The sequence below is a fragment of the Lytechinus pictus genome, chromosome 5 (assembly GCF_037042905.1).
Source record: "Lytechinus pictus isolate F3 Inbred chromosome 5, Lp3.0, whole genome shotgun sequence".
Classification (NCBI taxonomy): Eukaryota; Metazoa; Echinodermata; class Echinoidea; order Temnopleuroida; family Toxopneustidae; genus Lytechinus; species Lytechinus pictus.
Window position 1 is genome coordinate 19,962,784 of NC_087249.1, and position 12,647 is coordinate 19,975,430.

Consider the following 12,647-nt stretch of genomic DNA (forward strand, 5'->3'; position numbering starts at 1 on the left):
GTTGGTAAAAGAAGGACGACTTGCTGCCGATAATCATGGTGTAACACTTCTTTGCATTGAAGCACATACCCCATTTCTGTGCCCAAGAATCCAACGCTGTGTGGTCACTTTGAAGGATATGGTGGTCTTGCTGCTTACTGATCTGACAATACAGGAGGCAGTCATCCGCGAACAGTCTTACTTGTGACTTCACAGCGTCTGGCAGATCATTCGCGTAGCACGGGAACATCGGGGAACCGAGCACTGTCCCCTGCGGTACGCCAGATTATACATGCGCACTATGAGAGCTCTCTCCATCGACAACAACCCTCATGTGACGTTAAGTCAAACAGTTCCTGAGCCATGTGTGGGTAGAGCCTGCGATTCCAAAGGAAGCAAGTTTGTGTAGGAGTTTCTCATGGGGCACCTTATCGAAAGCCTTCGAGAAGTCCAGTACTATGATGTCAGATTGCTTCCTTTCATCATTGGCTCTCAGTAGGTCATGGAGGGCAGTGATGAGCTGGGTTTCAGTCGAGAATCCTGACCTAAAACCATGGTTTAGGGAAGTTAGGATGTTGTTGTCTTCCATGTAATCGAGGAGGTGTTTGCAGATGTGTTCCAAGAGCTTACAGGTGACTGATGTAAGTGAGATAGGGCGGTAGTTTACCGACTGGTGGACATTCCCACTCTTGAAAGCTGGTGTGACGTTAGCTTGTATCCAGTCATGAGGAAGTGTCCCAGTGTCTAGAGAGAGCTGAAATATCTCACTCAATGCTGGTGCAAGATCAGGAGCACACTGTCTCAGGATGATGTTAGGGATGTTATCTGGTCCACAAGCTTTATGGATGTTAAAGTGATCATTTCACTTTGTTCTGATTTAAAAAATTCTCCTTTTGGTTCCTGAAAATGGGCTAAACATTAGGCTTATAGTGTAAAAATACCATCCCAAAAGTTTCAAAGTATTATATTTACAGGATCAATTTTAAAACCTTGGAGATGTAAACCAAAGTTTGAAATAATTGGGAGTTGGTTTCAATGACTATGTGTATACAGGAAATCTGTGCACCACAACACATTAATTCTAGATGAACACAGCATGACCTACATACAATGTGTACAAGGTATACGCTGAATGTACAGTGCAGCTAATAGTGTGTGTATAGGAGATACACACAACAGAAGGCAGTCAAAATAGCCAACGGACTTTTTGAATTGGAGAAAACTGGTCATAAGCTGCACCCGTCTACTAGACGGTTCTCAAAATCAGGCTAATAAATTGCTACTTGTATCTAAATTAGAGTTTTTCATCCTATATTGTGGTCTGTTTCAGGGTTTTTTAGGACAAATACAGGCACTCATACGCACGTTTCAACTCAGTTTGAGAATTTTTTAAATCAGCTGCTCACAAAGTTAAACGATCCCTTTAACATTCTGTAGTAGCTTATGAACTCCATCAACTGTGATCTGTAAAGGAGGAAGGGAGCAGTCAAAACTCTTGTTGATTTTAGGCATGCAGCTTGACTGGTCTCTTGTAAACACTGATGTAAACTGTTCCAAGAGGGTAGTTGCTTTTGTCTTGCTTTCCTTTACCAACTTTCCATCCTGCATAAGAGGCGGGACTCCATTCCTTTCATTCCTCTTTGCCTTGATGTACCTCCAGAAAGGTTTAGGGTTCTTGTTGGTTTTGAGTTCATCAATGATGGAGGAAGTGAGGTAGTCTCTTTCAGCCCTCCTGAACTCTTGTCTACTCAAGCGCTGAAAGGCTTTGTAGTCATCCCAGGAGTTCGACTGTTTCGCTCTCTTGTACATTCTGGTCTTCCTCTTCACCATCCATTTCAGCTTGTGGTTGAACCAGGGAAGAGATTGTCTGCTGCTGCTCGACTTTGATGGGATCTTTTGCTCGATGATGTTCAGCAAAGTGTCTCGCAGCATGTTCCATAGATCTTGTACATTGGTTCCTTGCCTCTTTCTTTCGATGACCCTTTCAGAGAGTTCGGTTACATCCTTCCTGACGTCATCCAAATCTGCATACGAGTACTTGTAGATTTTCCTCCGTGGTGTCTTGACAACGACTAGTTTTATGTCGAAGTCTGTGACCACCAGGGCATGATCGCTGATTCTATGGACAGTAGAGGCGCACGGCCAATATGGGAGACTGTCTCCCATGAGAGAGATTATCTCCAATATCAGAGACTTTTATAAAGAATTTGGGTATCCAATTTCAGAGACAGTCTCCAGTTTGGGAGACCAATTTTCTTTGTTTATATTTGCTGCAAAAGGATTAACTTGGAAGCAAATAAAAATGTGATAAGCAGATTCCTCATGAAAAATTATCCCTTTTCACCGTCTACTTTAAAAATTCACCGTCCACTTTTGTTTTTATAAGGATTTTTGTTGTCATCCACACACAAAACAAATGGGCTTCTGACCTCAGTGGGACAAAATTTGGGGTGGAAAAAATCATGCTTTTGTTGGTGTTGTTTCTTTTGTTCTTTTGCAAAGCAAGTCTCCAATATGAGAGATTGTCTCCCTTATTGGAGAGAGTCTCCCATATTGGTCGTGCGCCTCTACTGATGGATGCTATCAGATGATATCACTTGTGCTGGGTTGTTTGTGAGCACAATGTCCAGGATGTTTCCAAGCCGTGTTGCTTGGCTGTGTACTTGAACTAGCCCATGTTCCAACGAGAGATCAATCACAGCCTGTTGAACTTCCCTGTCTTGTGCGTTCTGACATAGGGTGCGAGTTTGCCAATCTATATCTGGGCAGTTGAAGTCACCTGCTACCACAATGCAGGGTGCTACATAACTTTTTTGAAGCACTTGCCCAGTCGGGCAAGTGAATTCCTAAATAGTTGGAAAATACTTGCCCGAAAATATATTTCACTTGCCCGGAAAATCTCTTTCAAAACGTTTTTACCGCTCCAAAAGAAAGAAGTGCAGGTTTATATACCATTGCTTTTTTCCTCTCTTTTAAACATGAACTGGCCTATGTACCTTGTATTTGCCTGCCATGACTGACATTAGTGTCAATATGCCATATGATTAATTTCCTCTATCAAATATTTTCATGTACTTTTGTATATGTCAATGGCACAAAATAAAAAAGAGAATCACTGAAAATAATACTGAATACAAAGAAAGAAAGAAAGAAAGAAAGAAGGAAGGAAATAAATAAAGAATAAAGGAGAGAGAAAAAAGGAAAGAAAAGAGAACAGAGAAGAAATATGGAAAAATGAAGTAAAGAAAATGGGAAAAAATGAAAAGAGAGAGAGGATAAATCAGGATGAAAGAAAGAATTAAGGAATGAAAAAAATGTTTCCTTCATTCTTTGAAATAAAGAAAGAAAGAAAGTGAAGAAAAAGAAAGAAATGGAAGATGAATTAATGTGTGAAAGAAAGAATGAAAGCAAAAAAGAAAAAGAAAGTAAGAAAAAATTAGGAAAGAAAAAGGTTTCCTTCATTTTTTGAAAGAAAGAAATAATTATGAAAAACAGGGAGGAAGGAAGTAACATTGAAGGAAAGAATGAAAGAAAGGATGAAAAAGAGGAAGGAAAGAATGAAGGGGAGAGAGAATGAAAAAAAAAATAATGGAAGAAGGAAAGAGAACAAAAAGAGAGGAAGGGAGAAGGAAGCAAAAAGAAAATCTCAAGGAAAGAAAGAATGAAGGAATAAAAAGAAAAACATGAAAAACAATGAGGGAAATAAGAAATAATGAATGAAGAAAATAAATGAACACAGAATCAAAGGAAGGACAGCTAGGAAATAAAGATAAATGGAATGAAAAAAGGAATTCAGGAAGGATAGAAGAAAGGATAAAGAAAGAAGGAATGGAAAGAAAAAAATAATTAGAGAAAAAGGAAAATCAGGAAGGAAAGAAAGAATAAGGGAAAAGAAAAGGAAAAAAGAATGAAACCAAGAGAGAACTGAAGAAAGAAAAGGATGGAAGGAGAGAAGAAAGAAGGGATGACAGAAAGAAAGAACAAAAAGAACGAGAGGAAGAGAGAAGGGAGCAAACAAAAATTTTAGGAAAGAAAGAAGGAAATTAAGAAAAAAAAAAGGAATTAAAGTATGAAAAGGAAGGAAAGAAAAATGAACAGAGAGAGAGAGAGGATCAGGAAAGAAAGCAGGGAAAGATTGAAAACAAAGATAGATGGAACAAAAAAGGCCAGCAGAAAGGATAGAAGAAAGGATGAATTGGATTGAAAAGAAAAAAAAAGAAAGAAAGGACGGAAGGAAGGAAGGAAGAAACAAAGAAAGAAAGAAAGGAAGGAAGGAAGAAAGAAAGGAAGAAAGAAAGAGAGGAAAGAAAGTTCATACTTCAAAAAAACATCCAATCATCTAAAAAAAAATTTACAGATATGTTTTTATATATATATCTTAAAACTGATAGAAAACTAAAATGTTTTAGAATAAAAAAAAAGAAATTCAAAGTGAAACCTTGTCAAACTTGAAAATTAGGTGAATCATCACGGCATCACACACACACAGTTACAAGTTCACACCGATCTCAAGACTCAAAACGAAAGCTGAAAACTCAATAACTTGCTCCTCTGATCACATCACCAAATCAGTGATATGAGAATCAATATAATTATAACAAATTCCCGCCGATTTTGTGATTATTTTGGTGGAAAAAATATTTTTCATGTGAGATTGTTGACTCTGATTGATCGGGGATGTGCAGGTCCGGAGTGCAGGTAAGCACAGCCTGCATGCCTGCCACACACAGGCGAGAGGCCCCGGCCATGTCCACCGGCTAGTAAATGTTTGTATGCTGACTTTGTGTGTGTGTCTTTGTGTGTAGATTTAAGAAAATAGCGCAATTACCAGCTTGCAATATGAATTGAGGGAAGTTGTTCACTTTGTTTTTTCTCTCTCTCTTTTGTATTTTTGCTTGTGAAATATGGGAAAACTTTGAAAAAATTCATTTCACAATGAGAATTTTGCTTGCCCGATTCGGGCAAGCAGTTTTTGTCTTTGCTTCAAAACACTTGCCCGACTCTTACTTTAGTCTTTACTTGCCCCGGGCAATCGGGCAAGCGCTTATGTCGCACCCTGCAATGGTTTTGTTTTGCTTTCCATTAAATCTCCTGAGGGACTCATCTAGTTGCTGGACATCTGCAAGTCTACGGTGGGGCATATAGAAGACTCCAAAGTATGCCTCAGCTGATCTTCTTGGTTAGTAATACTAATAGTTGGATTGGAGGTGCGTCCAGTTTATAGTCCAGGAAAAATAAGGTTTGACCGCAAACAAATTGCAATAGAATTTTTTTCAACGCAATGCATTTCCATGAAGTCCCAAAAATGACATACTAAAAGTCCAGAAAAATCCATTTAGTGGAAAGATGTCTAATTTGCATAAATCCAAAATGGCGGCTACCGTAAGAATTTTTGATGATTATTGATAGTAGTACAAACATTGTTCTGATCATAGCACTTTCAAAAATTATGATAAAAGCATGAAACTTTTACCAGTGTTATATCTTACCATAGGCTTCATTTTAAAATCAGAATACAAGTCATATTTGACCTCTGCTGACCTCTAGAGGTCAATGACCTTAAGGTCAATGACCTCTAAATATAAGAAAATTGATGCTTTGCATCATTAATACATAATAAATATGGTTATAATGAAAACAAAATGATTCAATATTGACTTTCAAGTTATCTTAATATTTTAGAAAGAATTTGGTGGGTTTTAAGTCTTGACCTTTGTCCCTGGAGAGCTGGAAAAGGTCAATGACCTTAACATCTTAGAATATTGACAAGTAGCATCTGTGATTTATGAACAAGCTCCTAGTGTAAAAATTGCAATACAATTAATTTGAGCACGATGCATTTCCATGAAGTCACCAAAATGACATACTAAAAGTCCAGAAAAATCCACGTAGTGGAAAGATGTCTAATTTGCATAAATCCAAAATGGCGGCTACCGTAAGAATTTTTGATGGTTATTGATTGTAGTACAAACATTGTTCTGATCATAGCACTTTCAAAAATTATGATAAAAGCATGAAACTTTTACCAGTGTTATATCTTACCATAGACTTCATTTTGAAATCAGAAGACAAGTCATATTTGACCTCCGCTGACCTCTAGAGGTCAATGAACTTAAGGTCAATGACCTCTAAATATCAAAAAATTGATGCTTTGCATCATTAATACATAATAAATATGGTTATAATGAAAACAAAATGATTCAATATTGACTTTCAAGGTATCTTGATATTTTAGAAAGAATTTGGTGGGTCATAAATCTTGACCTTTGACCTTGGAGAGCTGGAAAAGGTCAATGACCTTAACATCTTAGAATATTGACAAGTAGCATCTCCGACTTATGAACAGGCTTCTAGTGTAAAAATTGCAATTATTTGAGCACGATGTATTTCCATGAAGTTGCCAAAATGAAATACTAAAAGTCCAGAAAAATCCATGTAGTGGAAAGACATCTAATTTGCATAAATCCAAAATGGCGACCATCATGAAAACTTTTCATGATTATTAGTACAAGCACTGGTCTGATCATAGCACTTTTAAAAATTATTATTGAAGCATTGAACTTTCACCAGTGCTATATCTTACCATATGCTTCATTTAAAAAATTGGATGCAAGTCCAATTTGACCTCCGCTGATCTCTAGAGGTCAAATACCTTAAGGTCAATGACCTCAAAATATAAAAAAATTATGTTTAGCATGATTAGCTCATAATAAAAATAGTAATAATGAAAACAAAATTATTCAATATTGACTTCCGAGGTATTCTGGTATTTTAGAAATAATTTGATGGGTTATAAGCTTTGACCTTTGAAAACTGGAGAGCTAGAAAAGGTCAATGGCCTTAACATTTTGGAATATTGACGCTAAGCATATATGATAAACAGGCCTCAATGTGTAAAAATTGTAATACTATTTCTTTCAACACATTGCATCTCCATGAAGTCTCTAAAATGATATACCAAAAGTCCAGAAAAATCATAATGGTGAAAAAGCGTCATATTGGCATCAAAAGTGATCCAAAATGATTAATCGTAGTAGTACAAATACTGGTGTGATCATAACACTAAGAATATGATTAAAGCGTAAACTTTCATCACTGTTATATTTTATCATCTAGGTTTCATTCTAAAAATCGTATGCAATTTAGAATTGACCTGTGCTGAACTCTAGAGGCAATGATAATTGAAGTCGGGATATCATAAAAATTTATGTTTTGCATCAAAACAATTTGTTAACTTATAAGGCCCCTTGATAAATGAGAAAATTTGCGAGTATTAACAGTTGTGACCTTTGACCCTGAAACTTTCAAACGTCAATTCATTTAGAATATTAAACTTAACTAGTTTACTATGTAGATATCTTCCATGGGACCAGTCCAATGGAGACTTCACCTGGATATTGAAAAAAAAAAAAAAAAGGGAAAGGCAGCACGCTTCGGTGACACCACTCTGAGTAAATGAAACATTTTGATCTGCCGCCCAGATGTTCATTTAATCATCTCCGACTTCTCGTCATGTCTGTATACGGAAAAGGATAAGATGGCAATATCTTAGATTTCGTCATGTCTACATCCTGTGTGAGAGATGATCAGATGGCAAGATCTTGGATCGCGTCATTTTTTACATCCTGTGGGAGAGATGATCAGATCTAAGATATTGTCATCTTATCCTTTTCCCTAAGAGTTGCAGACATGACGAGATCCCAGATCTTGTCATCGATCATCTCTCTTACAGGATGTAGACATGACGAGATCCAAGATCTTGCCATCTGATCATCTTTTCTAAAAGATGTAGACATGACGAGATCCAATATCTTGCCATCTGATCATCTTTTCTAAAAGATGTAGACATGACGAGATCACAGATCTGGTCATCTCTTCTAAAAGATGTTGACATGATGAGATCACAGATCATGTCATCTGGTCATCCCTCCCACAGGATGTAGACATGACGAGATCCAAGATCTTGCCATCTGATCATCTCTCACACAGGATGTAGACATGACGAGATCCGAGATTTCGTCATCTTATCTCTTTTCCTTTAGATATGTAGACATGACGAGATGATTATATGAACATCTTAAGCTTCCATACTTCAGAATAGCTTGTCAGCCTGTTTAACAATGTGCTACGCAGTCCTATCTCCCAGAAATTTTGAGGAAGGCTGAAGTAATTCCTCAAACCTGGGAAAGATCCAAATGTGCCTAAAAGCTACAGGCCAATCACCCTTTTCTGATATCTCTACAAGCTACTTGAGCATCTCATCCCAAAAAAATGGTCCCATTATAGAACAACATATCATATTCCTAACCAGGCTGGTTTTTAACTTTGGAAATAATATACAGGCTAGGTTCTCAACCAGACTCAGTTCACTGAGGACTTCCGACTTGATACGGTAACTAACTAACGGGTGTAGAGAATTTTGTTGAATTAGCAGCTGCATCTGATACTGTGGTCTACTCATACAACTATACAAATCATTGATGACATTCATCTGACCAAAGTCATCAAACTTCTACTAGAAAACAGACATCTCTTTATGGAGCTCAACAGGAAGACCAGCAGGTAAAGAATTCAAAAGAACTGACTCTCTCAGGGTAGTGTTCTTGCTTGAGTCCAGTCTTCAAACCCAAAGACCAAGGTTAGCTTTTTTCTTCCACACAATCCTCATGCTTTGAGGAAACTCAAAACAACCTATGGTTTTAATTCCATTCCAGCACTGCGACCATGCAATATATCTTGGTGTCAACCTTGATCAGTCACATTTAGAGTGAAGGTGGAAAGTGAGGATCCATAATAACCTTCTCCGGAACTGACAAACTCCTCCACCAATACTCTGCTACAGAGTTTGCATGTGCTGTCTTGGACACATCTACTGTACCTCTAGACAACACTTGTGAGACTATCACAAACTATCTAAAGCCAAAACAATGTGAAGGGTCTGTATTTCCTGTCAGGTATTGCCCATCTGATATACGCAGACCAGTAGCTATACCACAGAGCTCTCAGCGAAGATATAGCGTCCATCAAATCTATGATGCCAAACTAGCTGAAAAAGCCTAAAATCTAGGAAACATATTTTTAATTCTGTCCAACCACTGACAGAGTCACCATTATGCAAGTTATGGGAAGAGAAGTGCATTGCCAACCAGCATCGTGGTAAGCTGCATCTCCCTTCTAATGAGCAACTACACCAGGTTACAATCTAGATGGGAAAACTTGCAAGTCTCTCGGGAAGTATACATAGATGATAAGTGCAAAAAAAATAATTGAGGCATTTCAGATAACATTTCAATACTTCCCAATGCTCTAACCTCAGTCAGGAATGTACTAGCCAAAAAAGACCTGGGACCCGTTTCATAAAGAGTTACAAATGTTGTAACGTTGCCATTATGACAACTACCATGGTAACCTTGATTTTGATTGGCTGCTGAACCCTAATGCCATGGTAGTTGCCATAATGGCAAAGTTACTCTTTATGAAACGTGCCCCTAAAGTTACAAACTTACAACTATACATATGATATAGTTTTGTTATTTTAAACAGACCATTTGGGTAAAGATTGCAGATCTCAACATTTTGACTACTGAGGAAAGTGAAAAGTCAATTACCTCAAAACATTATCGTATCAACCAGTGATGCCGAGTACCAATATTTTTACATTTAAGGTCAAATTTCTTTAGAGATCCTCAAATTTCAAACACAAGTTGATATAACATGATGCTAATCAAGAACTCTGGATGCAAAACATCAATATTTTAAGTCATTGGCCTTAAGGTCATTGTCCTCAAGAGGTCAGGAGAGGTCAAATCTGAATTGCATTGGAATTTTAAAATGGAGCCTATGGTGAAAGTAAAATGCTTTTGTCATTATTTTTTAAGTGGTATGATCAGACCAGTGTTTTTACCATTATTTGTAAAAATGAAAAATTCTCACGATGGCCCCCATTTTGGATTTATGCAAAAACTAGATGTCTTTCCACTACATGGATTTTTTCTGGACTCTTAGTATGCCATTTTGGAGACTTCATGGAAATGCATTGTGCTGAAATAAATTGTATTGTATTTTTTTCACAAGAGGCCTGTTTATCATAAACCACTGATGCTAAGTATCAATATTGTAATATGTTAAGGTAATTGACCTTTTCCATTGCTCCAGGGTCAAAGGTCAACATTTATAATACACAAAATTCTTTCCAGAATATCAGGTTACCTTGAAAGTCAATATTGAATAATAATTGTGTGTGCATTATTATTACATTTATCATGAGCTAATGATGCAAAACATTAATTTTCTTATATTTTGAGGTCGTTGACCTTGAGGTCATTGACCTCTAGAGGTAAGCAGAGACCAAATCTGACTTGCATCCTAATTTCAAGACAAAGCCTATGGTAAGATATAACACTGGTGAAAGTTAATTGCTTTAATCATAACTTTTCAAAGTGCTATGATCAGACAAGTGTTTGTACTACTATAAGTAAACATTACTGAAAATTCTTGCGATGGCCGCCATTTTGGATTTATGCAAATAAGACGTATTTCCACTACATGGATTTTAAAAACACTTTTAGTAGATAATTTGGGGACCTCAAGGAAATGCATTGCAGTACAAAAATTATTGTGCAATTTGTTTGAGGTTGACCCCCTAAATCAGTAATTTTTCCTGGACTTTAAAACTAACAAATTTTTCACAAATTTGGAATGAAATGTGGTTGCGTTTATTTTGATACACACTGTACAGCATGGTATAGCCAGCGGGCGTGACTTTGACAGCCCCCTGAGAGGGGTGGGCGTCAATGTACCAGCCTTTTTATGTAGCTGATAAAGAAAAGCCTAATCTTAACTAAGTGGTTAAAAAGCGCAGATAAATGCATACAATCTTTCACTACTGTACTGTACACGTTATACATATTAGTCTACGAAAATGCATACAAAAACGATATTTGTAAAATTTGAATATTCAACTTTGATACCTTATAAATTTGTTAAAAAGAATGACACCAATTTAGAATTGCATCCACATGATAATAGTATATCAATAAAGTTTTCTAAAACATTTCGAGGTAATTGCTTAATTTTTCTCAGATTTATGTAAAATCACGTATTTCCAAAATTTTCAATTTTTGGGAAAAAATGACAAAAATGCAGTTTTCTACTAAAAAATCTCAGCCAAACTATCTTTTTATCCCCTATACGTAGTACCAAATTGTAGGAAATTTATTTCTCTTTCATATGACACTAATTTTGTGGCAATTACATGTTCATGTCAAAATCTATGAACGAAAATTCAAATTTTCTGAAAATTTGGCGGCCATTTTGGATTTATGCAAATTAGACGTCTTTCCACTACTGGGATTTTTCTGGACTTTTAGTATGTCATTTTGGGGACTTCAGGGAAATGCATTGTGGTAAAATAAATTCTATTGCAATTTGTTTGCGGTTGACCCCCAAAATCAGTTATTTTTCCTGGACTATTACCTCACACTCGGTGACTGCATCTGGGACTCAGTGGGAGTTCATTGCACAAGAGTAGGCCCTACTTCTCGTCGTAAAATAATTTTGTCATATTCATAATTTTTATATTTGGAATAGCAAGTGCAAATTTTTCTTGATTGTATTTCCTCTAGTTGTCATTTTTAAAGCACTGAAATAAAGCCAGTGTCCGGTAATACAGGATACACTGCCATATTATAGGCCCTGTACTAATTTTTACTACAGTCCCATTCACTGCAACTGGTGTTACAGCCTAAACAAACTTTATTCGGTTAATATTTGTTTACTTTTCAGTCGAGCTTCTATCCGTCTTTACGTCGAATAAAATGAATACAAAAATCAAACTTACTGACTCAAGAAGGTGACCTAAATGTTCTCTCGATAACTGCTTCAAAATTGAGAAATCAGGCATCCTGCTCGCGGAAGGCGTAGCCCCATTGCTGCCCGTGGAAGTCGCCATCCTGAAACAGCTCAGCTGATGTACTATGTATGAGCGATCGATCGATCGCGAGTCGAGTCGAGAACGAGATATTAGATTGGAGATATTGCAGCAATATCTCTATGGCCGCAATTTTATATAGACTTGTTAGAAGTATGGATGGATACGAACGACTTTCGATTTAAATCTGAAACCTTTAAAGGAGATGAGATATTTTTAAACAATAAATTTAATTGAAGGGAAATGCATATTTGACAAAAAATTATAATATGAAAAAGAAATATTTACAGATTGGAATTTGTTATGGATTATGATGGAAATTTAAGATCATTTTCATACTTAAAAAGACAGGGATTAAACATAAATGATATTTTCATTTGATAGAGAAAATTCAGAAAACTATTCCAGTCAGCTGGAAAAAATTCATGAAAACAGATAACAAGAGGCTAGGGAAGAAATATCGTTTAGGCCTATATCTGGAAAAAGAATTTTATCAATAGATGATCTAAAAATGTTTATGTAAATGTTATGAAATGTAACTTCTCAATACCTGATGTTTTCGAAAAGTAAAAAAAAAAAATATATAGTTTTTCTAATGAAAAGATTGAACACATTTTTATGAGACCAAGACAATGTTGAACAGCAGATTAAGCCGACTTCAATTTTGCACGGCAATAAAAATCACCACTTTTCCGTTTTAAAATCTCGCTGAGAAAATAAAATTTGTTGTTATTGTAAA

General features: G+C 36.4%; 1 protein-coding gene across 2 annotated transcripts in view; it reads right to left on the minus strand.

The window, feature by feature from the left end:
* The window catches only part of LOC129262308 (vacuolar protein sorting-associated protein 33B-like), a 43,464-nt gene extending 31,482 nt beyond the window's left edge, over positions 1-11,982 (minus strand). Inside the window, exon 1 of one of the 2 annotated variants that reach the window (XR_010293681.1) lies at positions 11,819-11,951. Coding sequence is in view for 1 of the 2 variants with exons in the window: in XM_054900412.2 (XP_054756387.2) it covers positions 11,819-11,929 (111 nt within the window). In the remaining variant the exon portion in view is untranslated. Of the gene's footprint in view, positions 1-11,818 lie in introns of both variants that reach the window. The other variant, XM_054900412.2, reaches the window with a different exon arrangement.
* Between the last annotated feature and the right edge of the window lie 665 nt (positions 11,983-12,647).